The sequence below is a fragment of the Myxocyprinus asiaticus genome, chromosome 19, assembly GCF_019703515.2.
Source record: "Myxocyprinus asiaticus isolate MX2 ecotype Aquarium Trade chromosome 19, UBuf_Myxa_2, whole genome shotgun sequence".
Classification (NCBI taxonomy): Eukaryota; Metazoa; Chordata; class Actinopteri; order Cypriniformes; family Catostomidae; genus Myxocyprinus; species Myxocyprinus asiaticus.
Window position 1 is genome coordinate 20566588 of NC_059362.1, and position 26055 is coordinate 20592642.

A 26055-nucleotide genomic window follows, 5' to 3' on the forward strand; every position below is an offset into this window, starting at 1 on the left:
AGAGTAATTTCATCTATAAATGTTTTCAGGTCCTACTGTGGCAAAGGCTGGCATACTGGGGTAACAGGTGCAATACTATGGCAAAGGCTCTAGCGTGTTAGCATTAGCACATGTAAACATGACAAATTACACATAATCTAAAGCAAATATCTTTCAATCATCATCGAGTTGTTATAACAGCTTCTTTTACTGATTTCATGTGGATTCCATTCATAGAATGAAGCAGAAAGCATAATATTTCTAGAATCTGCAGACTGAGTCCAGTGCCAGATCCAGAACTAATCAATAAACTTACACAAATACCATCCCTTGGGAAATACTGACAAACCATACTTTTTCGTATTCATCTATATATTCATGACATCTTTCATCTGATTAATCATTTTGCTTTACACAGAGTTTATACGTATAGATCAGAATGAGGAATTCTGTTCATGTGGTCTCTGATGTGATACACTTTTTTTCTTCATGTCCATATTTGGATCTTTTCTGCGCTGCAGCGGCTTCTGGCTTCGTGGTTGAATAGATAACATACTATATTTAACAGACGACCATGAATTTCAAGATTATACGAGACATGTATCATATTGTATGCAGTAAATTTAAACATATATAAACAAAGTGACGGAGCACCTGCCATCGGTACAGTGAGCATCAACAGTTTAACAAGAATTAATGTTTAACATGAATTTGAGTTCATTTGAAAATTTCAGACATTTAACTTTTATACTTTTGATATGCTTTTGTTTGGTTCTTTTTGATTTGTTGAATCTCAAACCATGATGTTACTGTTATTCTGCACAAGCATGCTGAGTCTAAGTAAACTGTGCAAATATTCAACTGTTTCGTTTTGCTTTAAGTGTATTTTGTAAGTTTGCCAAGCTTAAATTGTCTTGATTTGAAAAAAGTCTTGATTTGGTCTACACTCTGGAAGTGTTCTGTTAACTCTCAAAACTATAATTACAAAAACTAAAACTGAAACTAAAATATACAAAAATGAAATATACATGTGTTTACAAAATAAAAACTAAACTAAAACTAACAAAATCATTAATGAAACTTTGAATACCTGAAATTTATAGCAAATTTGAAAATGATATAAAATAAAAACTGATTTTAAAATGCAAAACTAAAATATCCTTGGCCCACACAGACACAAACTGATTCCAACACACACACACACTTTCGCTGCACACATACAGTGGGGTTCAAAACCATTAAACCTGGAAATATAATTTTTTATTATTATAAAAAAAAAAAAAAAAATGAAACAAATAATTAGAATCAAATAAGCACATTTTTTGTGACACTGACCTTGTTAACGTCTTTGAACAAATGGTTGAAGCACTTAAAGGGATAGTTCACCCCAAAATGAAAATTTACTCACCCTTATACCATCCCAGTTGTGCATGATTTTCTTTCTTCAGCAGAACACAAATTAAGATTTTTAGAAGAATATCTCAGCTCTGTAGATCCATCAAATCTTAAGTGGATGGGTACCAAAAGTTTGAAGCTCCAAAAATCACATAAGTCAGCATTAAAGTAATCCATATGACTCCATTGGTTAAATCTATGTCTTCAGAAGCGATATGATAGGTGTGGGTGAGGAACAAATCAATATTTAAGTCCATTTTTACAATAAATTCTCCTGCCTGCTCAGTCAATCTCCACTTTAACTTCAACTTTCACATTCTTCTTCTTGTGTTTTTGGGGATTCGCATTCTTCCACTGATCTACCTACTGGTCAGGGAGATGAATTTCTAGCATAAATGGACTTAAATATTGATCTGTTTCTCACCCACACACCTATCATATTGCCTCTGAAGATAGAGATTTAGGGTGTTTTCACACTTGGGTCCTCTTTTAAAGAACCAAACTCAGACCTCTTTAAGTGGACCAAGAAGTGAAGTGAAGTGGGCTCAGATCTCTTTTTGGTCCACTTGACCCATTACGGGGTCTCGGCCCATTTTGCATTCACACTGTTGTTTTTGTGGAACCCAGACTTTTTAAAAGACAAAATTTATAATTATTATTATTATATAAATATATTATTATTATTATTATTATTAAACATGTTTAATACCCTTAAAAATGAATAATTAGCAATAGTACAGGTGTCTTTGTTCAATAAAACATATTTTATTAATATTCTACATCAAAAAAAGAACCGTATTACATAGTGTAAATATATAAAATCTTGTTTTTTATACATTAAGAGGGAAAAGCAGGCATTAAACTGAATGCATTGTATTTTTATAGTAATAATACTGTTTTTAGAGGCAAACTTCAACAAAAAATGCGATTGATCATTGTTTTATCTATTGACAGCATTGGGCAACATCCATTCATTGAAAACAATAGTAAAATATTCGTATGGTAATCTTTTATCTGTCACGCGCCATTCCAATGCAGTCCGGTTAAACCCTCGAGTCTTCATTTGCACAGAATGCTTAAGAAAGTTTTTTGAGTTTGTTTTGTGAGAAGTTTCAATAGTTTTCATCAGCAACTTACTCTGTCATCTCCATAGAAACAGAACAAGCAGCTTGTCGCGTCTCCTCTCTGCGCATCATCATTACTGGTGAACAGTAACCTGTCAAGCATGTTTGGAATTACGCGAAAGGGAAAATCAAGTGAGCCCAGAGTGCTTTGTGTTCACAATGCATGTTATTAGTGAACCAAACCGCAGGTTGCAAGTGACCCATTCTCAGACTACCTCCCGAGATGGTCTCGGTTCGGTTCGCTTTAAAGGGGTCTGAGATCGTTTGGATTGTTCACATACAGGGGTGTAAATCAGATGTTTCATCACAATACGATCTTGAATTGATTCTCTTGGCCTGCGATCCGATATTTGTCGATCCTTCAAAGTCTGCCATGATACGATTCAATTTAGGGGCCTGCGATCGATATTCCGATATTATGTGCCTATTTTTACACAATCAATTACATTTATTTTTTTTGCCCTCAAATGCAAGCAGGTGTTTCTCTTTCCATCGTAGTGCTGTTCAGAAAGTCGGTGTTGTCAAGGGTGAGTAAATGATTAGAGAATTTTACATTAGAGAAGTTTGAACATTAGTTAATACATTAGGTATCATGAACAAACAATGAACAATATATTCTTAAAAGCATTTATTAATCTTTGTTTATGTAAGTTAATAAAAATACCAATAATGTTATAATACAACTTTTAATTTTAAAAATGTATTAGTAAATGTTGAAACTAACAAACTAAAATTAATAAATGCAATAAAAGTATTGTTCATGGTTAGTTCTGTCACACCTGAGACTTTTGCCCTAGCGGCCACCAGAGGTCGCTAGGTGTTTAAGAGACTTTTAGTTTGAAGTTTTGTTTACCACCATGGTTCCGCCCTTCGAGCCTCCCACGGCTCTGCCTTCCTTCATCAAGCCTCAGACAGATCCGCCTTCCGAGTCTCTCACAGCTGAGCTCACGGCCATCTGGAAGCGGAAGAGAAGGGCTCCTACTCCCGTCGCTGCCCGTGCTCATGACCATGGAGGTCGTTCCCCTGTCGCTGCCCATGCTCACAACCATGGAGGTCGTTTCCCTGTCGCTCCCATGCTTACGACCACGGAGGTCGTTTCCCAGTCGCTGCCAGCACTGCTGACTACGGTGACTCCACTCCCAGAGACTCCTCCTCCAGCTGTTCCGTCCGCCCTCCCAGAGACTCCTCCTCCAGTGGTTCCATCCGCTCTCCCAGAGACGACTCCTCCAGTGGTTCCGTCCGCTCTCCCAGAGACTCCTCTTACAGCGGCTTCACCTGCTCCTCCTCCAGCGGCTCCGCCTCTTGACCCAGTCCCGGCCCTGTGGCCACCTCCCAGGCCATCTGACCCAGTCCCGGCCCTGTGGCCATCTCCCAGGCCATCTGACCCTGTCCCGGCCCTGTGGCCGTCTCCCGGGCCTCCTGACCCTGTGCTGGCCCTGTGGTCGCCTCCCAGGCCTCCTGACCCCGTGCCTGCTCTGTGGCCACCTCCCAGGGCTCCTGACCCTGTGCCTGCTCTGTGGCCGCCTGCCAGGCCTCCTGACCCTGTGCTTGCCCTGTGGTCACCTCCCAGGTCTCCTGACCCCGTGCCTGCCCTGTGGCCGCCTCCCAGGCCTCCTGACCTCGTGCCTGCACTGTGGCCACCTCCCAGGCCTCCTGACCCCGTGCCTGCCCTGTGGCCGCCTCCCAGGCCTCCTGACCCCGTGCCTGCCCTATGGCCGCCTCCCAGGCCTCTGATCATCCGCAAGCTCCTCCCATTTACAATTTCTTTTCTTTTTTTATGTTTAGGAGCGCCAGGAGTTGCTTCTTGAAGGGGGGCTATGTCACACCTGAGACTTTTGTCCCTGCGGCCACCAGAGGTCGCTAGGTGTTTAAGAGACTTTTAATTTTGTTTACCTTCTTGTGTTTCTGTTCCTGCCCCGATTGTTCCCAGCTGTTTCTCGTTTACCTTGTTTGCCCCAATGTATTTAATGTCCTTGTGCTTGCTTGTGTCTTTGTCAGTTGTTGTTTCCTGTTACCCCCATGGATGTGACGTTTGTTCTGTTCCCGAGTTTTAGTTTTGTCTTGTTCCTGTGTTTTCCAAGTTTTGTATCTGGAATTGTTTTCTTAAAGTAAAGCTACACTTAGATCCTGCTCTCTTGACTCTTCCTGCATGTGTTACAGGTTCATGTTAACTAATGCTGTTAACTAATGTTAACAAATGGAACCATATTGTAAAGTTTTACCAATGCTAAATACAAGAATGTAAAAAAAAATGGACTCACTTTTGAACCCCATTGTACATTAAACACAGGTTTACACAATATACAATGTCAACAGAGAAATACAGCAATACCAGTGTATTATAGGTTTGGTGACATATAGAAAGACATGATTTAGATTAAAAACTTAAAGATTTGACAAAATATGGAAAAGGATCTATAAATGGCTTTGATTATTAAACACTGTGCTGAATACTCTCTGCTCTCAGACAAATTTCTGACATTTTCTCCAGCTCCAGCTCCACTGCCTCTCGCTTTCTTTCTTTATCTCTCTATAATTCTCTACACAATTACAGTGTGACACTTTGTGTGTGTCAGCATTTGACTCCATTACTTTCAGCAAGAGGAGCGATGTCCAGAGCATATGCATCAGGAAATAACCACCGCCAGTCTCTGGCCGAAGGTCCTGCCTAAAGCAAACGGCTTCGAAGAAAGTTGTAAATTCAGTCAGAAGCTTACACTTTGGAATTCCAACAGTGAAGGTTCAGACCGGGTCTCACAATGTATCACATTTCTTGAGGGCTAGTATGTCACATTTAAAAATATATTTGTCCAAATTGATCATGTTTGTTCCAGCTTCAAAATGTGTCTTTTTTTTTTCTGTCTTTTTTTTATTATTAAATGCAGTAACACCACCTTGCCTGGCTGGATTATGGAACAAGCTCAGAGCAATACAGCTGGGCAACCCTAAAGTCTCCTGTTTCAGTCACTGCTTTACCAACAGGTGGCAGCTTTTTGAGCCTACAGGACAGTGTGTCAAAGATGGTGGTAAGCAGCAATGGGCCACCTATTAGAACTGTCCTGTTACCTTTACTTATAAAGGGTTTGGATCAGTGGCAGCTGTTGCTTTTCAAAAGTGGGGAACACAGACTATGGTTTTTGGTGTCTGCAATGTTGCTCCCAAAATTTGCTCAAACTACTACTCAAACAGTAAAATGTCTTAAATGTAAAAATAATGAACTAAGCTCAAAACAACAAAATAGAAAAAAATATCCAATTATAAAAGCTGAAATAAATGTGACAAGTCAGAAATCTCTGCCCGCATCTCTTGCGCCGCCGACAAATAATTTTGTTATTTCTGCTTAGGCCTATAAATATATAAAATAATAAGTTACTAATTTTATCCAAAGAATTCATAAAAATTCAATTCATTAGAGGTATCGGTATTGGTATCGATATCGGCGATACTGGCCTAATTGTACTTTGTATCGGATCGAAAAGAAAATAAGTGGTATTGCCCATCCCTAGCTGTCATTAAGAAGTGCAATGCCATCCTCTCCTCATGTGCTTATCTGCATGTTCTTGTCTATGTGGAAGTATGGAGGTGCACCTGCTTTCTCATTTTCAGTGTGAAAGATTACTACAGGAAAGGTAGAAGGAAAAAAAAAACTATTAAGACAAATCTATATTTACACAGAGTACACCATTCTTAGTGCCTGTGATCTTTGTGAACTAACTATTTTCTGTTGGCCATAATTGATTCTAAGCATGTGAGCATAAAAAATGCTGTAAATATGTTAACACACAGAGAAAGTTACAATATTGGTTCCCTTTGGCTTATTGCACACACACACACACACACACACACACACAAACACACACACACACTTAGCTCTCTGTCCTCGTAAAAAGTTTCTAAAGGGATAGTGAAAAGGGAAAAATAATATTTTGTTCATTACTTACTCACTCTCATGTCGTTCCAAACCCATGAAAATATGCATTTCCATACAATGAAAATGAATGGTGACCACAGCTTTCCCTGATCTCCTTCCACTTTCATTGTATGGAAAAGAGCAGTTTGGACATTCTGCTAAACATCTTCCTTTGTCTTCCACTTAAGAAAGTCAGATGGGTTTGGAACAACATAAGGGTGAATAAATGATGACAGAATTTTAATTTGTTGTTAACTATAACAGTTTTATTACAGCTTTTATTTTTTTGAAACTTTGCTCTCTTGCTTTCTAACATACATTCATTTCTCCTCATACTTTTCTATCGAGATTTATCTCTGACACTGCTCTTATCCACTCAGTGATCTCTTTTAGATATATCATTTTTATATTTTTTAATACTTTTACAATCTTTTGCTTCTATATTTTCAAATGTTTCATCCTTCTGCCTACCACACAGAGCTTAACCCTCGTATTGCGTTCAAAATCTGCATACACCTTTTGCATTCACGCATTATCCAATTGTTTTAATCAAAAACCATATTGTAGCTCATTGTTAACATCATCAAAACAACTATACAACACAACTACACAACATCTGTATTTGTATACATTTTTATATATATACACTATATTGCCAAAAGTATTCGCTCACCCATCCAAATAATTGAATTCAGGTGTTCCAATCACTTCCATGGCCACAGGTGTATAAAATGAAGCATCTAGGCATGCAGACTGCTTCTACAAACATTTGTGAAAGAATGGGCCGCTCTCAGGAGCTCAGTGAATTCCAGCGTGGTACTGTGATAGGATGCCACCTGTGCAACAAGTCCAGTCATGAAATTTCCACGCTACTAAATATTCCACAGTCAACTGTCAGTGGTATTATAACAAAGTGGAAGCGATTGGGAATGACAGCAACTCAGCCACGAAGTGGTAGGCCACGTAAAATGACAGAGCGGGGTCAGCGGATGCTGAGGCGCATAGTGCGCAGAGGTCGCCAACTTTCTGTAGAGTCAATCGCTACAGACCTCCAAAGTTCATGTGGCCTTCAGATTAGCTCAAGAACAGTGCGTTGAGAGCTTCATGGAATGGGTTTCCATGGCCGAGCAGCTGCATCCAAGCCATACATCACCAAGTGCAATGCAAAGCGTCGGATGCAGTGGTGTAAAGCACGCCACCACTGGACTCTAGAGCAGTGGAGACGCGTTCTCTGGAGTGACGAATCATGCTTCCCCATCTGGCAATCTGATGGACGAGTCTGGGTTTGGCGGTTGCCAGGAGAACGGTACTTGTCTGACTGCATTGTGCCAACTGTGAAGTTTGGTGGAGGGGGATTATGGTGTGGGGTTGTTTTTCAGGAGCTGGGCTTGGCCCCTTAGTTCCAGTGAAAAGAACTCTGAATGCTTCAGCATACCAAGAGATTTTGGACAATTCCATGCTCCCAACTTTGTGGGAACAGTTTGGGGATGGCCCCTTCCTGTTCCAACATGACTGCGCACCAGTGCACAAAGCAAGGTCCATAAAGACATGGATGAGCGAGTTTGGTGTGGAAGAACTTGACTGGCCTGCACAGAGTCCTGACCTCAACCCGATAGAGCACCTTTGGGATGAATTAGAGCGAAGACTGCGAGCCAGGCCTTCTCGTCCAACATCAGTGTCTGACCTCACAAATGCGCTTCTGGAAGAATGGTCAAAAATTCCCATAAACACACTCCTAAACCTTGTGGAAAGCCTTCCCAGAAGAGTTGAAGCTGTTATAGCTGCAAAGGGTGGGCCGACGTCATATTAAACCCTATGGATTAAGAATGGGATGTCACTTAAGTTCATATGCGTCTAAAGGCAGATGAGCGAATACTTTTGGCAATATAGTGTATATACAAAAGAAAAATGGTTATATCTCTTAAACAATTTCTTCTAAAAATAATACGTGTTATGTTCATTTTGTTGTCTTAAAGTCCTAAAGTTTGATTCTCATACGAAAAACGATGTGGTATTTAAGTTATGATTTACCTCTACCATGTCAGAAATAACCCGAACGCAACAGGAGGGTTAAACAGTTTGCTTTCTTCCAGCTCTCCTTTTATAGTTTGTTGTTGTTAGTATATGTTTGATCTCTGCCTGTTTACTTCTCTTTTTAGCTGCATGACTATTTTCGCTTCTCTTTTCTGTGTCTGTTCATGCCTATGTCACTTTTTCTTTTAGAGTGTAGTGTGCATATACATCTTGCACTATGACGAGCGTTACAAAAGAGCATGATGAGGATGGCTGAGTGCCGCTATGCTCAGAAGAGCTGTGGTACAGTACCTTGCATAAGCCCCACATGCAAATGAGCAGTTCTAAAGACGTAGAAAAAGGAGTACAAGAGTGGATAGAATTTCCTACTTAAAACAATTCTACTACAACTAATAAAATAAAATCTAATTAAAAAAATATATAACTGTATGCTGCCACATCTAACCAAATTAATATCTGCAATAAACCCTTTGAATTGTCCACCTTATTTACTATAGAGGTGGGATTGCTGTCCTCAGTGCCAAAAGTTACTTTACTTTTGAAGTCATTTAATTTTCCCAACCATTGAAAACCCCTGCTGTTATCGATTACCCAAAAGTCAAACTTACTACAAAGAGCTTCGCCACCAACACATGAAAACTCACTACAGAGACTGGATAATTTTTGCCTATGACATAATTCTCAACAAAATTGTTGAGTATACTACGCCCTGTTCATCAGGAGATCAGCAGTTACAGAAATACTCAAACCAGCCCATCTGGCACCAACAATGATGCCACGGTCGAAATCACTGAGATCACATTTTTTCCCCATTATGATGGTTGATGTGAAAATTAACTGAACCTCCTGACCCGTATCTGCCTGATTTTATGCACTGCACTACTGCCACTTGATTGGTTGATTAGATGATAGCATGAATATGTAGGTGTACAGCTGTTTCTAATAAAGTGGTCATTGAGTGTAATTTAGTTGGATAAGGTCAAATAAATGTAGTTTAGTAGTTTTAACACAACTTTATTAGGTTCATCAAACAAAATTTACATATGTTTAATTTAATTAATTTTCTAACATTGGTCCAACTTTATGTTATTAATCATTACTTTTTGCCATGCAAACAAGTGTAAGGAAATTGTTGCATTGTCAATTTGATAGCAATTGCTTATAGAGCTAAGTACCACTCAAATCAAATATCACCTGAGAGTTAAAGTCCATCCTCAACCTAAGCACAAGCTCCAATCTTCACCACAGTGGTAACCCCCAAAACTCCAGCCTAACAGACACTCTTTTTAAACACCAATATAACAGAACATTAAACACATTTTTAAACAAATATCCTCCTATTCCCATCTTGTTCAAAAATGCATAAAATAAAACTTAATTTCAACATTTGTTCACCCCATCCAGTCTCATGCAAATCATGCTGGGAAATGGAAATCCCCTGCCCAGTTTAATCAATACTATAAAAAGTATTAATGTAGTCCAAACTCAAATGGATTAAGTAAACTTCAATTTTACAAATTTAATTGGATAAAACACAATGAAATTAAGTTGTGAAAAAAGGTTCTAGAATTGTGTTGCCTTAGATCATTTTAATGAAGTAAACTGAACAAACTGCAAAATCCTTTTTTAGTGTACCATCCTTCACATACAACATTAAACTTCATAAACAGACAATAAAAGACATCTACTACCTCTGTAGATAGTGGGTAATCTTTAAACTGTACTAAGCTGCCAAGACTGCCACTGAATCTCTCTCCGTTTATTCTAAAAGTCACACAGTGTTCACTAATTTGCCAATTAACCACAAATAAAACTCTGAATGTCTCCAATACATTGACTGTGATTAGGATTTATAACAAATATTGTGGTGAGAATGGAGTCCTTTAGGATCAGCATACCTTTCCCTTTAAAAGCTACGAACTCATCAGAATACTCTCAGATTTGAAAAAGACTAATGTGGGAAATCAAGAAACTCACAGAGGTCAGAGAGCTGCCTATGGCAAATGTCATGTCATAAGGCACCGCATGAAAGAGCACACACACATAAAGCTCAGATATTACTCTCTGGTCTCAAAGACCAGACACAAAACACCCAAATTTATGCCTTAAACTTATATGCATTAAGTGTGTATACTGTAAAATCTAATTAGTTGACCTTACTTAAATTTTTCAAGGCAATCGGTTCGCATGCATTTTCTAAGCAAACATACTCATTTGGCTCAAGTAAACTGAACTTTACTTTTTAATTTACATTAACTAGTTACAAGTAAGTTTAACTCATCTATGATTAAAGTATTGTTGTTTTGACTTAATTATTTAAATTGGATTATAACATGTATTATACAGTGTAAAGGAAATTATGACTGGACTTCAGTTTAGCCATATAGCACACTTGACTCTACTCAGTACTTCTTAGTGCACATATATTTGCACTTTTGTTAAATACAATTGAGTAAAGAAAAATTATTTAACCTTAACAGGTTCTAAGTTCATCAGAGGTAACACTAATTACCCTCATGGTGACTTCACAAAAATCTAAATTATCAACCAGCTACAAGAAAACAGCAACAATAGTCATAAGAATTCAAACTAAATACTAAAAATTAAATAATTTTTTAATTATAAAACGATTATTTTACTGCATATGTTCCATTGTTTTGACCAAACAAACATCATTTATTCAAGCGTAAGAGTTTATGGGTATTCCACACAGCCGCAATTTTGTACTTGGTAATTTTGAGTTTGTTGTACTCTAAGCTAATGTTTAAAGAACTTATGTATTTGAGATATGATTCCAAAATGTGACAATGTTTAATTAGGACCACTTAAATGTTTTATTAATGACAACTTTATGATTTAGAGAGTAACGGTAACTAAATTAAAACTAGTAAGAATAGTGGAAACTTAACATTGAGTAAACTATTTTTTATATTTTTTTAATTTGAGATTACTATTAGTATTTACAGTGTGTGTGTGTGTGTGTGTGTGTGAGAGAGAGAGAGAGAGAGAGAGAGAGAGAGAGAGAGAGAGAGAGAGAGAGAGAGAGACAGACGTGTAAGATTGCAGAAGGAATTGAATAAACAGGTTTAGTTCCAGTAATCATGTGTGACCTCTGCTGGTGAGGTCCTTTTCTTACACACCCATTCGAAACCCATGGTAGATTCATCATCATGGGTTTATCTACATACCCATTTCTCAGTTGTTTAATCATTTTTATTTTTCTTAACTTTATGATTAAAAACAACTGAGAAATAAACAAGTAAATTAATCCAGGATGATGCCACATCCTCTTTGGTCGTTTGAATGAAAGACAATCTGTCGACACGCTCTCATTTTCCAAAGTGACAACAATATAATAATAATATAATAATACTGTTTAATTAATTGAATTACGTAACTGATTATTTCATTACATCGATGAACGAATCTAAACGAAATGCGAAAATATAGACCGCTGAAAGGTGATTACAAACAATAACTGGTTATAAAAAATATGAAAGCCTACAATCAAGTTTCAATTTACCACTTTTGAAAGCTGCACATAACTACGCTGAATGGTTGTTTATTGGACGGTGAATTGACATATTGGGTCACTCAGTGGCAGATGCTGGTTTACATCAAATCCACGCACTCTTCACTAATGTCAGTTTGACGCAAATAAATGTTTCCCCATGTGCGATGCGTCCTGAGTGTAGGTTGTAGATGTCACATTTAACCAAATTCTTATGCACTTATTAGATGCTGAGAATGAACAGCAATAAAAGCGTTGGGGATGTTTGAGAGTGAATGAGCAATATGAACAATGGCGAATTATTTTTAATATTATTAATGCAGCGATCATATTGGGCTCACTGTTTGTTTAAATTCGTTATTAAGCTTTGGCATCCTGCTGCCAACGAACACTGACATTAATAGCATTGCTATTATGAACACATTCAGTAAAGAACAATACGAAGAAGTGACTTTACGCATTCTGTAGTAAACTACAACGACATTTGATCAGATTGGACCAAAAATAATTGTTTTCCTTTTTTCTGGACGAAAAGACTTCACTTTTAAGCATATACCTATCTAAACTTCTGATTTACACTTTGAAAGTTGAAAACAAACTCATAACCATTTCTATTCAGACATAAAGACATAGGAATGCGAGAGAGAATTAACTCATTTAAACATAAGAGTAAAAAAAAAAAAAGATGAGGCAAACGTTTCCTCATCGGATACACATTTCCCCCTTTGCTTTATCGAGAACTGCAATCTGAAGAAAGCGATCATTTTACTTACCACTTGAGCGACGGACAATATTTTCCAAAAAAGTGTTCTGTGGTGCCACCAGTCCCCTTTTTCCCCCGTGCATTCTGCGGCCGGGCAGCGTCGGTCAGGCTCGCGGACTTGGTGGAAGCTGGTCGTTAAAGTGAAACAGGCGCAATGGGCATCTATCGAGGGGATGGAGAAGACCATGGTAACGCTGCACCGTGCCTGACTGGTAGGGTCCTTTGTACCACGGAGCACTCACAGTTCTGCAGGCTCCGTACTCCCCTGGTATGAATACGCCTGCGCACTTGCGCGCTCTACCAATCAAATTTGACTGGCACTGGAATCTCTAGCGTGATGCCCGGTGCCATGGAGATAGTGACATGGAACAGATGGTGCCTACTGCGCGCGATTTACAAATATGGAAACCCCGCCAGAGTTTTAAGGCTACTGTGAATGAAGAGAATGGCCTTTGTGAGCGCAAAACGACTAAAATGAAACATTTTCTCCAAGTAGCTTCGGAATGTTACAGTTCAGAAAGAAAAGGGATATTTACGCGCAATGCACAACGTTTACATCCTCTTTATGGTTATCTTTTCGGTATCCGTCGTGAACATTTTTTTAATGTTTTTTTTTTTTTTTTTAAATGAAACTTCAATGTCCATGCTACAACATTTCACAGCCTACATTAATTAACCTTGTTAAAACTTTTTGCAGAGCTTGTTTGATCATCACGTGAATACAGATTTTAAGAGAATATGAGTATTTGCTATTAACCCTTAAATGCATGTGTATTTCACCAAACACTATTACATACTCGGGTCTTTAGAGACTCGGCACTTATCTATCACAAATGGATTTATAAAATGCATAGAAAGTGTAACATTTTCAAAATATTTTCGAGGCAATTAGAAAATAATAGAATAAATTCTGATAGATTTTGGTGTTTTATTTTTCATATTTTAAAGAGATGATGCAACAAATCTAGAACAGGATTCACACAGCTGGCTGTCGAGCACATATTAAGCAACACATAACAAAAACTACACATAACCTACACATATGTATTATATCAGGCACTTTTTGAGTCAAATAGATGCACAACTTTCATAAATTTAGTTGTACACCCAAATGACAATAATCATATCATACTGTTCATGTGTTACACTTGCTATAGTTTACTTCCATGTTGTTTCTTCATCAAATAGCAATGTCAAATGTAAATCAAGTCAATCACTGACACATCAGCACCACCTTGATTAAGAAATAACATGTAAAATATTTGTGTTTACACTCATATGAGATACTGATAATTCACCATTGTTGCACAGAACATAGAAGTAATCAGTTGTAAAAATACTGTACTGATTTGTCTTGCAATAAACAAAAAATTGACATAATGTGATAGTAAACTTATATAAATATGCAATTATCATAAAAAGATTTATGAAAGAATTAAAAAGAATTAACGAATGAATAAATGAATGAATGGATGAATGAAAGAATGTATGGATGGACGAATGAATGAAATAATGGATGGATGAATGGATGAAAGAATAGATGGATGAATGAATGAAAAATAATGGATGAATGAATGAATGAAAAATAATGGATGGATGAATGGATAAAAGAATAGATGGATGAATGAATGGATGGATGGATGAAAGAATGGATGGATGAATGAATGCAAGAAAGAATGGATGGATGAATGAATGAATGAAAGAATGGATGGATGAATGAATGAATGAAAGTATGGATGGATGAATGAATGCAAGAAAGAATGGATGGATGAATGAATAAAATGGATGGATGGATGAATAAAATGGATGGATGGATGAATGAAAGAATGGATGGATGAAAGAATGAATGAATTAATTAATTAATGACATTTCTGTGATCCACCTGAAGTCATCCATCTCCTCTGTGGCGCCACATTTTAGGAAATGCTGTTAGAGAGTCTTCCCTCCCCTTCTGTGCTGCTGAAGTTCCCTAGCTGTGGACAGAGCCCCTATTGTTCCCAACACACTCCTGCCTAATATGGATTTCGCAAGGAAACCAATGATTTCCTGACACTTACGAAGCGTTGCCGCTTAGGGGCGAACGTGGAAAGCTGCTTGGAGTACCGGGGGATTAATCCGTGGCCACAGAGACGATGGAAAATGTAAAATAACGGGATGCAAGTTGTAGGAGTTGTAGTAAGTTTTCAAGAAACGGTTGTCTATGGCGCCGGTTTGTTCTGGAAGCGCGAACTAAAGCGTGGGTCACCTACTTGACGGATTCGACTGGGCAGCGTACGACACGAGACACGTAAAATCGAGTGTTTATATTGGCAAAACCAAGTTTAAGGTTTCAAGGATTAAGATATTTCCCGTTTTCTGTCGACTAAGGAGTATAGTTTCTGGACTTATCAAATTATCATGCCTACTCTTAGCTCGAAAAGTAGGCAGAATGCAGTCGACATGGTTGAGGATGGAGGCGGTAACAGCGAATCTCTTCATACTACGGCCAAAAAGATGTTGAAATGTGTTGTAGTCGGCGATGGAGCGGTGGGGAAAACCTGTTTGCTGATGAGTTACGCAAATGATGCTTTTCCTGAGGAATATGTACCAACTGTATTTGATCATTATGCAGGTAAGATGGGTTTCAGATCATTGCACTTAAACGGATTCTCTTTTTATGAAGTACAGTTATGTCCACATAACCCTTGTCTACCACCCCCCACTACATTCGGGTAGGGGACGGTCCCAAGAATAGCCGTCTGAAAGTGGAGATGTATTCGACTGCCAGACCGAGGACTGAGGCCCGACAGACTAAAGGGTAGACAGGTCGGTTAACGAAATTAATTTCAGAATGGTTTAATTGTCGTCCTTAATTATCGTCATAAAACACAAAGGTTCGGAAAGTATTAAAATCTGAGAGTCGCGAGCTGTGCATCAACTCATGAGTGCCGCAACCTGTTGATCACAAGGAATCTGTCAATCTGAGTAGGCATCATATCTTTGCAGAGCCACAGTGGTTAATGGTTACAAATAAATTGCCATGAGTTCAGTTTTTCTTTTCTTTTTTTTTTCTCACTCTCTCCTGCTCTCTCTCTCTTTGACTCACACGTATTGATTCACACAAAAGCATAAAGGCTGTGATTTCTCTACAAGGAAAGCCCCTCTACCATATCACATGAATGTTCTGAGAATCCTGTCAGTGTCAGCTCCTAATTACACAGAGGAGCCAAGGTCAGCTCTAACATCCTCTGAGATTGAATATGGCTTTGTGAGAACACCAGGACATTTCCTTCACAAATACAAAGTTTTCCTAAACAAAGAACCTTTAAAACTACACCTCTGAAAACTTAAATTAGTCTGAAGGGAATGCCTTTGACGTGAGTTAGAAGATGCCTAACATTAAAATTCAGGGTCATTTCAAGGTCAATCTCATTCAGTGAATTCAATTCTTAATACTTTTTAAACTAAATTCGAAACTCTTAATGTATACTTGAATGTATTGAGAGCTACATTAAAGTAGATGTTTGCTTTTTTCCTGATGCAATATATGGTTTAAAAATTTGAGTGTGGCCTCAAACATTTTAACATTTTACATTGGTGTTATTAACAGAGAAACAAGTTCATAATTTCTTACAGAATATAGAGAGAGGAGAGAGTTGTGTGCCATAATTTCATATTTAAATGTTTTTCTTTGAAGCAAAATCTCTCTTCAGCTGTGTCTTTAGATGATTAATGATGCCGCAGTGGCTTGAGAGTGAATAAACTAAATATTTTCAGACAAAAAATTGCTTTTGTTTACACTACCCTGAAAAGAAAGAGCTCATGTGAACTAACAAAGACTATCAAACACAAAATACTCCTTATGGCTCTTTCACTCATGAAAGCTTTTATAAGTTGGAAGCCTTAAAGTGGGTGTTGTCAAAAGATTTTCGATGGCACTTTTCTTTCTAATGAGCCATATGATCGAATGTGGAATGTTTATTGGGGGTGTGCCAAAAAGAAGAACACGTTCTTTCCTTTTTTATGAGTTTTTAATAGTATCCTGTGTTGTAATTTTCCCCAGCTGGCCAGTGCAGGCTCACAGACAAAATTAATTTAAGTAGTGAGTAAAACTTCAACTCCTAAACTCTTGGGAGCTAAATGAGATGGAAAATTTTTCAGGAAGTGTGATTCTGAGTCACGCACAACTCTTTTGGATGAATAAGCTGATGTGTTATGATGAGGAGGTCATCCAGAGGACAGTAAGTTGATGCTGTTGTCACTGTAACGGAACAGACATTTTAAAGGAGACAATCAGGCAGGAAAGGCCTGTCTGGAGCAACTTGTTAACTTACAGTTTTTAAGGAGATCAAATTTAGTCATGGTATGTAAAAGTTAGAAGCACTTAAAGACTTTTTGGAGGTGGGTAGTCATAATTTGCAGAAAATGCAAGTAGAAATATACTTAGGTCCTTCTTTTGTCTAGTACAACCATCTACACCTTGTAGAGTGTACAAATACTCAAATATAAGCAATAAGAGACTTAGGCTACGTCCACATTAATCCGGATACATTTAAAAACAGCATTTTCATAGGGGCCTGGGTAGCTCAGTGGTAAAAGACGCTGGCTACCACCCCTGGAGTTTGCTAGTTTGAATCCCAGGGCGTACTGAGTGACTCCAGCCAGGTCTCCTAAGCAACCAAATTGGCCCGGTTGCTAGGGAAGGTAGAGTCACATGGGGTAACCTCCTCATGGTCGCTATAATGTGGTTCGCTCTCGGTGGGGCGTGTGGTGAGTTGAGCGCGGATACCGCGGTGGGTGGCGTGAAGCCTCCACACGCGCTATGTCTCCGTGGCAACGCGCTCAACAAGCCATGTGATAAGATGCGCGGGTTGATGGTCTCAGACGCGGAGGCAACTGGGATTCATCCTTTGCCACCCGGATTGAGGTGTATCACTACGAGGACTTAAAAGCGCACTGGGAATTGGGCATTCCAAATGGGGTGAAAAAAACAGCATTTTCATTTTCTAAAACACTCTCCATCCACACTGCCATTTTCAAGCCTTTTCCAAAAGTTGCTTGTCCACACTGAAATGTATGATATCTCTTAAATACCCTTACTGCGCAAATGCAAAATGAAAAATCGCCATTTCATGTACAGTATGGTCTGAAAAGCAACGTTCCTCGTGTTCTGGCGCTGGACAGTAATTCCGAGTAAACTACCTGTTTACTTTGAAGGAATGTAATGTGAAGATTGTACAAAGTAACATTTATCTCTTTAACAACGCTATCAAAGTTACATCAGGCACAACAACACGGCTACAACATTGGCTGCCATCTTGATTGTTTTGTGTTGAATGGATCACACGACTGCGTCATATAACAACAAATACGTCATAGTTTTCAGCAGGTGCGTCAGTCTTTCGTGCCCCTTATAACGGTTGTGCTGGCACCCCATGCATTGAATACTTCGCATATATGGTTTTTGCACCTCTGGTTTTCAGATATCTCCATTTTCCCTGCCCACACTACAACGCGAAGATGGCATTTTCAAATGTATTCACTTGGGAGAGTGTTTTCGAAAAGCTCAGTTTTCACTGTCAAAAATGCATTCTTAGTGTGTACGGAAGGCCAAAACGTAGAGAAAAGAAATGAAAATGTATTAGTGTGGACATGGCCTTAGATAAGGGAGAGTAAGAGAGAATAGAGACAATATTCATCCAGTACATACAATAGGACAAAGTGAAAACAGGGAGCTTACATTCAATTGCTTACATTCAGATTCGGCCTCACTGCTGTCTCCACATGGAGAGGGCCTTGACACAGCATCATAATATAGTAGCGAATTGTCACATAGTGTCTTAACGTCTAGGCTAAAGAGCACAGAGCTCCCATTGTAGGCCACTGAAAGCTTTACTGTGTTACTATGCTAGAATTGGTCTTAAATGAAAAACTGTCATTTATCCCATTCATGGTCCAGCAGTAATGGAAGAGTTTGTAATAGAAAACATTGTCAAAAATCGTTATAATGGAATACAAGTGAAATTATAAAGGAATGTTTTGTAGATACTTCTTTCTTGCTGACATTTTCAAAATTGCATCGTTAAACAGTGAACTGACGGTCCGTGTAATGCTTGACAAATCCAAGAAGCAGGAAATTAAAATTATTTTGAATAATGTAATTGAATGTATCAATATCTTAATTATAATTTGATTTGATTTTATCAAAGAAAATAATGTAATCAAGGAGAAAATAAGTTTTTCAATGTTCAAGCAATATTCTATAGCATTTCAGTTTTTAAATTTGTTATCTACTGTAATTTAAGCAACATAATGTTGCATCAGCCTAAAATCTGTTCTGTTTTATAAGATGAGTTGGAGAATGAGGTATACTGTAATTAGAGAACTGAGGCCAGGTATCTTCTCCAAATGAATTCTGGCTTAATTGATAGCAATTTGCTCAATTATATTGATTTCTTTCTTTTTTCTTTTTTTTTTTTTTTTGGCTTGTTTAATTGTTACTGCATCAAATACAACTTTTGAATGTCTTTTAAAGATATCATAAACCTAGCTAACAAGTTCTTCTTTGGAAGTCCTAAAAAATGCTGTCAAAAAGGTAATTGACTCTTTTAAATGACAGGCAGGGCTTCCATTTCTACTGCCGGTATAATAGCTATGTTTTCACTATCGGGCCAGTGCAAGCCCTGGTCAGCCGGGGTCTATAGCCTCAGACCTTGAGCCATGACACCGAAATCAATATGCATTTCCACCATCAGGCCAATAGCTCAGCAGCACTGCCCTAAAACCCACTCTTAATATGTCACCCTGGTGCCAACATCACACACCTTTCACTAGCAAGAAATATCAGACTCTGGAGACTCACTTTCCCTTGAAATGAACATGGTGGTGACTGAAGCTGCCGTTTGTTTGCTTATTTTGGTCTTTGCTTGGTGGAATGCTAGTCCTGACTCAGTGAAACTACACGTTTGACATTGATCCCACCTCAATCCCCAGCTGGCCATCTTTGGCCCAAGGCAGTGTTGTAGTAAAGACCACCTAAACCGAGACCAAGTCGAGACCAAGACCAGAGTGTATCGAGAACGAGACAAGACCAAGCCTTTGAGGGGTTGAGACCAAGTCAAGACAAGACCAGACCAGTGCGAGTCCCACACTGCATGACACATTTACGATAAAATGTGGAACATGCAAACCATAGGCACTCCTCAAATTGATCTGAAAGATCCACATTCCCATAAAAACACCCACAGAAACAAATTAAGATTCCTCTTCATTCACCCCTTTTATTGCCATATATATGTGTGTGTGTGTGTGTGTGTGTGTGTACCAAGAGAAATGCCTTGATAAACTAATCAAAAGGCATTGCAGAGGTGAATTTTATGTGTGTGAATTTTCCTTTGTTTTCTATGAGCAAACAAATACAAATAAACACTATAAGGAGCTGAAATCAACTTAACCGTCTTTATTCAACACTCCTTTTCCAAGTTTTACCATCCACCTAAAACAATAAAGTTTTTGTGCAAGCATCACATCAGGTTTTCTGGATGACTCTGCCCCTAGAAACCATCAAGTACAGAATATATCAAACAATTAAGTCGTAAGTCGCTTTGGATAAAAGCGTCTGCCAAATGAATAAATGTAAATGTAAATGCAGTTATTCAGTACTTAAGTCTTGACTTTTCTATCTTAAACAATATAGTAAGTTTTTTGTTGTTTTGGAACCAACATATTGTGTATAAATATGTGCAATTTGCTAACCACATAGCTAAATCTAGAAAATAGAACAGAGAATGTGAAACATAAGAAAAGCAGCCTATTTAAAATTACAAATGTTCATATAAGTGGAGGCACATTACTCGTTCTCCACTCTCTGCTGTCACATCTCTAGCTCTCTCACCCAAGTGAGGGAGTGTTACCGCGGCGTGTAGCGTTTATGTCGGAGCTGACATTAGCTAATGTTGATGTAATGTAATTTTATATACATTAGCTACATAGCTATATGTGGCCTGTCTCATCATTGTTTATCACAAGCAGAAACGTATCTCAATCTCTCACAAAGTTAACACTGCCTTAGCTAGATCCCTCAATATATGTTAACTAAATTAGGTAGCTTGCACACCTAGCTAGGTGGCAAATAGCTGGCAAGCAACTGAAACTAGCGCCCTAAAAACAGTAAATACATAGGTAGCTAATATGTATAGCTAATACTCGCTAAATCTCATTGGGTGAGAGGTGAAGATGAGTTTAGGTACAGATACTGCGTTCCATTCAAATCGGATGTGGGATATTCCACTTGATATCTCTGATCTCCGACTAAAGGCATTCCTATGCCAGATGCTCGGAAGTTGACGTTAAAGGAAACAAAACTGCAATGCTCCCGTTAGCTTAGCAGGTGTTTGACTGTCACCAAAGATGTCTCCTTACAACCAATTCATAAACAATCTGCAACGCTAGCATTTGTGCTACAGGTGTACGATTATCAAAAGAGAGTATAATTTACCATGTTTTGAACACCTACTCTGCTAACATTTGTTAAACAAGCTTTAATATCATGTAATATAGGAACATTGAATTTATCGATATTATTTAATAAAAGTGAATGTTTATCACTTATTTTGTACATCTTCCTGGGTAATTACAACTTCAAGTGGCGTTCCATTGCACTTTTCCCAGTAGGAAGTTGGAAAATCCAACTTTTCGAGTTGAATGGAACGCAGAAAAAGGCAGATTGCTAATGTTAGCTAGCTAGCTTTGCTATCATCACTTACATTTAGCTTACCTTTCTTTATGCTTCCTTTCTAAGTGCCGATAAAAGTTTGACATGGTCCCAGCTGTCTCGGTAAGCATTGCATTGCAGAATTTACATACTGCTGTGTGTTTTCTTTTGGACGCTTTTTTGCAGATGAACTCTTTGTGGTTTAGGTCAGTGTTTCCCAACCTTTTTTCTGCCACGGCACACTTTTTACGATTAAAAAATCCCATGGCACACCACTATCCTGCAAAACCATTGTCAATAGTTTTCCTTTTCAAAACTTGTCTATGTTTTCTGTCTGTCTTAGTAGCGTGAACTCGTAATGTTTGAAATTCAGCTATGCAAAAAAACGCAAGTAACTTAGGTACACTGTATAATGAGGTCACAGATACCAAGAGCGCTAATTGGATAATGAAAAACCAACAAATTTGTGTCTTTTCCAATTTGTAGATTTGTTCTTGCAAATTAATTCTTGCAACGGCACAGCAAATACATTTTTAAATTTTATTTATTTATTTTCTGTATTTTCCAGAAATAAAGTCGCACCTGACTATAAGTCACACCGGGTCAAAATCGCGTTGTTGATAGAGAGAAAAAAGCACATAAGTTGCACTGACAGAGGTTGGATCCGGCAGGCACTTGGACCCGAGAGCAGCCGCCTGGCCTCCATTCACCGGTTCAGATGTCAAGCTCACTCTGTGAAGATTACAGAGAATCTACACATCGTATCACGGTGTTTTTGGACTTGTTTAAAACAGGAGAATTTGCTTTTAGTAATCGTATGTAACAGTTTCTCATATTCCTTTTATGTTTCATGAGAGAAACACGACAAGTAAGCGACATCTGTTCATAACATCTGTAACTCTATGCTGTGCACAAATAAACAGCTTTTAGTCTTTGAGTAAAACTTTGCACCTGTTGTATTCTATTCATTTATTCGGTTCATTGACTGAATGTTTTTCCTACAAGTGTGATGATGAAGCATCATAGCAGACTAGAGTTTGTTAGAACAATAATGTTATGATAGACAAAATATTTAAACTGGTTGCATAAAATACTTTGTAATGCAAAATATACTGAATTGGCAACTTTAAAACTCTTCTACCGTCTCTATGCCTTCACTAAAATACCGAAAAAAACTGTATTTATTTATTTTGAGGAACTTGATAATTTTCCATGGCACACCTGACAATCTTTCACGGCACACTAGTGGGCACAGTGGTTGGGAAACACTGGTTTAGGTAGCCAAATTGTATTACAGAAGATTTGTCTGACATCTCTCAGACAGCCACAGTTTCTTCTCCTTTTTCCCGCATTCACTTTCTTGGAGTGCGTGTGAAGGGGGGCGGGGAGGGGTGACAGCCGTTAACAGTAACAACAATTTCAAATTTGAAATGAGTCATGTTATTGCTTGCATTTGAAGCAGGAAGTTTTACATCCAATCACAGTAATGATGTTAACAAATAAGTCAGACAATGCACAGGCAATTTAGTGATATCCCCCGCAGTTGTGGTCTTGACCAGTCTTGAAATAAAATCCAGAGCCCTCTTTGTCTGAGACAGAGACAAGACCGAGTAAAAATGCAGTCGATTCTGAGACGAGACCGAGACCTTCAAAAAGTGGTCTCGAGAACAAGACCGATCTCGAGTACTACAACACTGGCCCAAGGGCTATTGCCGGGAAAAGGTGCTTGGCTGTTGACCCCAAGAAAGCCCAGAGGAGGCACGATGAAGCCCTGGAAGTGTCTGTGAGAACACAACTGGCCCTGGCATGCAGTAGTATGGCCTCGTTAGTGGAAGCGAAGCTATTGAGTGTTACGATTTCTCCCATTTATTTTTACGAATGGTTCATCTCCTCACCCTAATACTGTCTCTGGAAGGACTTATTGTAGCACCCTGAACACTTGCAAAGAAAACGTTTTTTTTTTTCCTGCGGTGTGAAAAAAACCTGTACACCCTGACCGCTGGAAGTGTTAAAGCCAGGCAATCAGATTAAAATGAGTGGATTTTACCAGTTCTTGCCATTTTAGTGTACGATATGGATCAGACCATGGCTGGGTCTAAGGGGGGCTAGGAGGGGCATTGCCCCCCTAGATTTTTCTTGTGCCCCCCCCAGTCAGAGGGTGAAATGACCAACTCGGTCAGATGAAGAGAGAACCTACTGCATCCTAGTACCAGCCCTGGATCACACAGTCTGTAAAGTGGATGTGCCCTCTGAGGCTGAGACTAGACTTACTGTAGTGATACAGAGTGAATTTACACTGTAAAATCTCTTTGCACCAGAACCATTGTGATTACAATCTATTGGAGCTAGAGCTCATCCCGAGGAAATCTGGGGCTATGGTTTCCGTCCATAAATCCCACTGGATCAGAATTTCCTTGTCCAAAACAAACTCCATGACACAGTGCCTGCTAATGTGTTTGAGGTTACTAATCATCCCACTAGACTCTTAACAAAATCAGAAAATAATGATAATTCCATGTGGTTTATGCATAGTATGCGGAACAGAATATTGACATGCTTTTTTAAATGGCTAAAGAAGGTAGACAGCTATAGGCCATTTAAGTCTTGCCATATGGTGTTAGGGAAGGAGCAGTGCATTTTACAATTCTAAACACTCGTCTTGAGGTCCAATGTGAGAATTCTCAAACCTGCTTTTAATAAGATTTAAAGATATGGGCAAACTCTGACCGGATAGAAATGCATACATTTCCCAAACCCAAACCAAGGCAGGTCTAAATTTCTAGAAGTTAGTCTTAAAGGTGCTGTATGGCAATTTCAGCCGTTCTACTTCCACAAGACTGAGCTGTTGGATTAGAAACAACCACTTTTTCCAAAACCCCAAAATCCAAAGATACCAAAATTAGCTTTACTGAGAGCAGAAACGGTTGTTAAAAACAACAGCTGCAAAATAGCGCCCTCAACTGATGTTGTTATGAACAACATGGCATAAAAATGCATTATGCCTCAATAATTTGCTGCAACTACAATACTATGAAAATGCGCAAAATTATTGACAGGCAAAAAGCGTCATTGTCCGTGAACCGTGGACACATTTTTGATTGCTGTTACAGAGTCTAGAGTTGTCAAAGAGACAGGTGAAATATCTTACAACACTTATTTCAGTAATATCTCTCAGTGAGTAGGAACATTTTTTGCATATCTTTCCATGAAAAAATCGCTTTCAGCACCTTTAAAGTTTCCCACTGTTGTTCACAGCTCAAGTCATTCTTATGGTTTCAGTTAAACACAACATTTGCAGTTAAAAAGAACAGTATTGTAAAGACCCAGATATACTTCGAAGAACAAATAGGTATAGAACCAAATCTGGCCAAAAAAATATTTCTTTGCGTTCGTTTCAGTGGTTCGGAACAGCTCGTCTGGGCAAACTTTTAGGAAAACTTTTAACCGGCCAGGTGCGGATCTACCGGGGTGGCATATTGTGGCAAATGCCACCCTAATAAAAACCATTGCTACCCCATCTGCCACCCCAACATAAGTATCCAAATGTATCAAATATAAATGTAAGTATATTATAGTTGATGTTGGCATTGTATAGGGGTTTATTCATGTCAAACTGCCTATACTCTCACTGAACGCACAAATGACTACAGACCGATAGCGTAATTGATTACAGCAGCAACCAATCCCGTGATTGTTTACAGTAGCTGCAGCGGCCAATCACTACATCGACCAATCGCATACCTACTATTGCAGTGCTTGCACAGTGTTTGGGGTTCTTGTGGGTTGATGAGCTTAGTTCCTCAACAACAAGGACCACATGGACAAATACGTGGAAAAAAAAAGAGGTAAAAGATGAATTTCTCAGTTGTTTCCAAGTATTCACTGAATGCTTATTAGATACATTGCTGACAGTTATGAGTTGAGATGGGTGGGATGTGTCCTCACCACTTTTTGAAATAGCTTTCGTCAGGTTTGTGTATAATCCAGATGAAACATCTCCAGTTCTTGAGTTGGAGTTTCTTTTTCATCTGTGTGTGTTTCGACTGACGATCCAGCACTGGAATGTGTTGTTTCGAATGTTATGATAAATGTTTGTTGCAGCTGTAATCAGTGTCATTTAGTGTCGTCAGTTTTTCTGCAGCTCACGCTATTTTCCGTGTTCCCTATTGTGATGCCTTCTTGACCGTATTGTTTTTATGTATGTAGAGTGTGTGTTGTCTTTTTTCTTTTCTCCCTCTCTCTTAATCTCTCTCAGGTGTGCAGTAACCAGGTAAGCTGATTGTTGATGGCGCGCACCGGTGCGCAGTGTGTTTCCTTCCTATATAAACTGAGTGTTTCATGGCTGGGTTGTGTGATGTGAGACGGGTGTTCGTGAGCTGTCATCTCTTTCACAGGCGCTTAGGTGCATATTGAAATTTTTCCAGGTTCCTGCTGCTGGAGTGGAGAGTTTGTGGTTGTCGCTGTCTGAATTTTGTAGTTCGCTGTTTTTCATATACAGAACTGTCAATAAATGTGTCTGTGTTTCCGCTACTCTCGTCTCCCCGCATCTGTTGTTGCATTTTTAAAGTGTAACACACATCCACTGACGTACAGATGCAGTCTTGTTTTATTAAAATAAAAAGTTATATTTGGGTGAATTAGAATTCA

General features: G+C 38.7%; 2 protein-coding genes across 2 annotated transcripts in view; one reads left to right on the forward strand and one right to left on the reverse strand.

Moving 5' to 3' along the window:
• Positions 1-12830, reverse strand: part of LOC127409783 (potassium voltage-gated channel subfamily H member 5-like) — a 154516-nt gene extending 141686 nt beyond the window's left edge. The window contains exon 1 of the mRNA XM_051644603.1: positions 12727-12830. Within this exon, the coding sequence (XP_051500563.1) occupies positions 12727-12799 (73 nt within the window). The 5' untranslated portion in view covers positions 12800-12830. The remainder of the gene's footprint in view (positions 1-12726) is intronic.
• A 1899-nt stretch (positions 12831-14729) lies between these two features.
• Positions 14730-26055, forward strand: part of LOC127409816 (rho-related GTP-binding protein RhoJ-like) — a 42231-nt gene continuing 30905 nt past the window's right edge. The window contains exon 1 of the mRNA XM_051644654.1: positions 14730-15327. Within this exon, the coding sequence (XP_051500614.1) occupies positions 15114-15327 (214 nt within the window). The 5' untranslated portion in view covers positions 14730-15113. The remainder of the gene's footprint in view (positions 15328-26055) is intronic.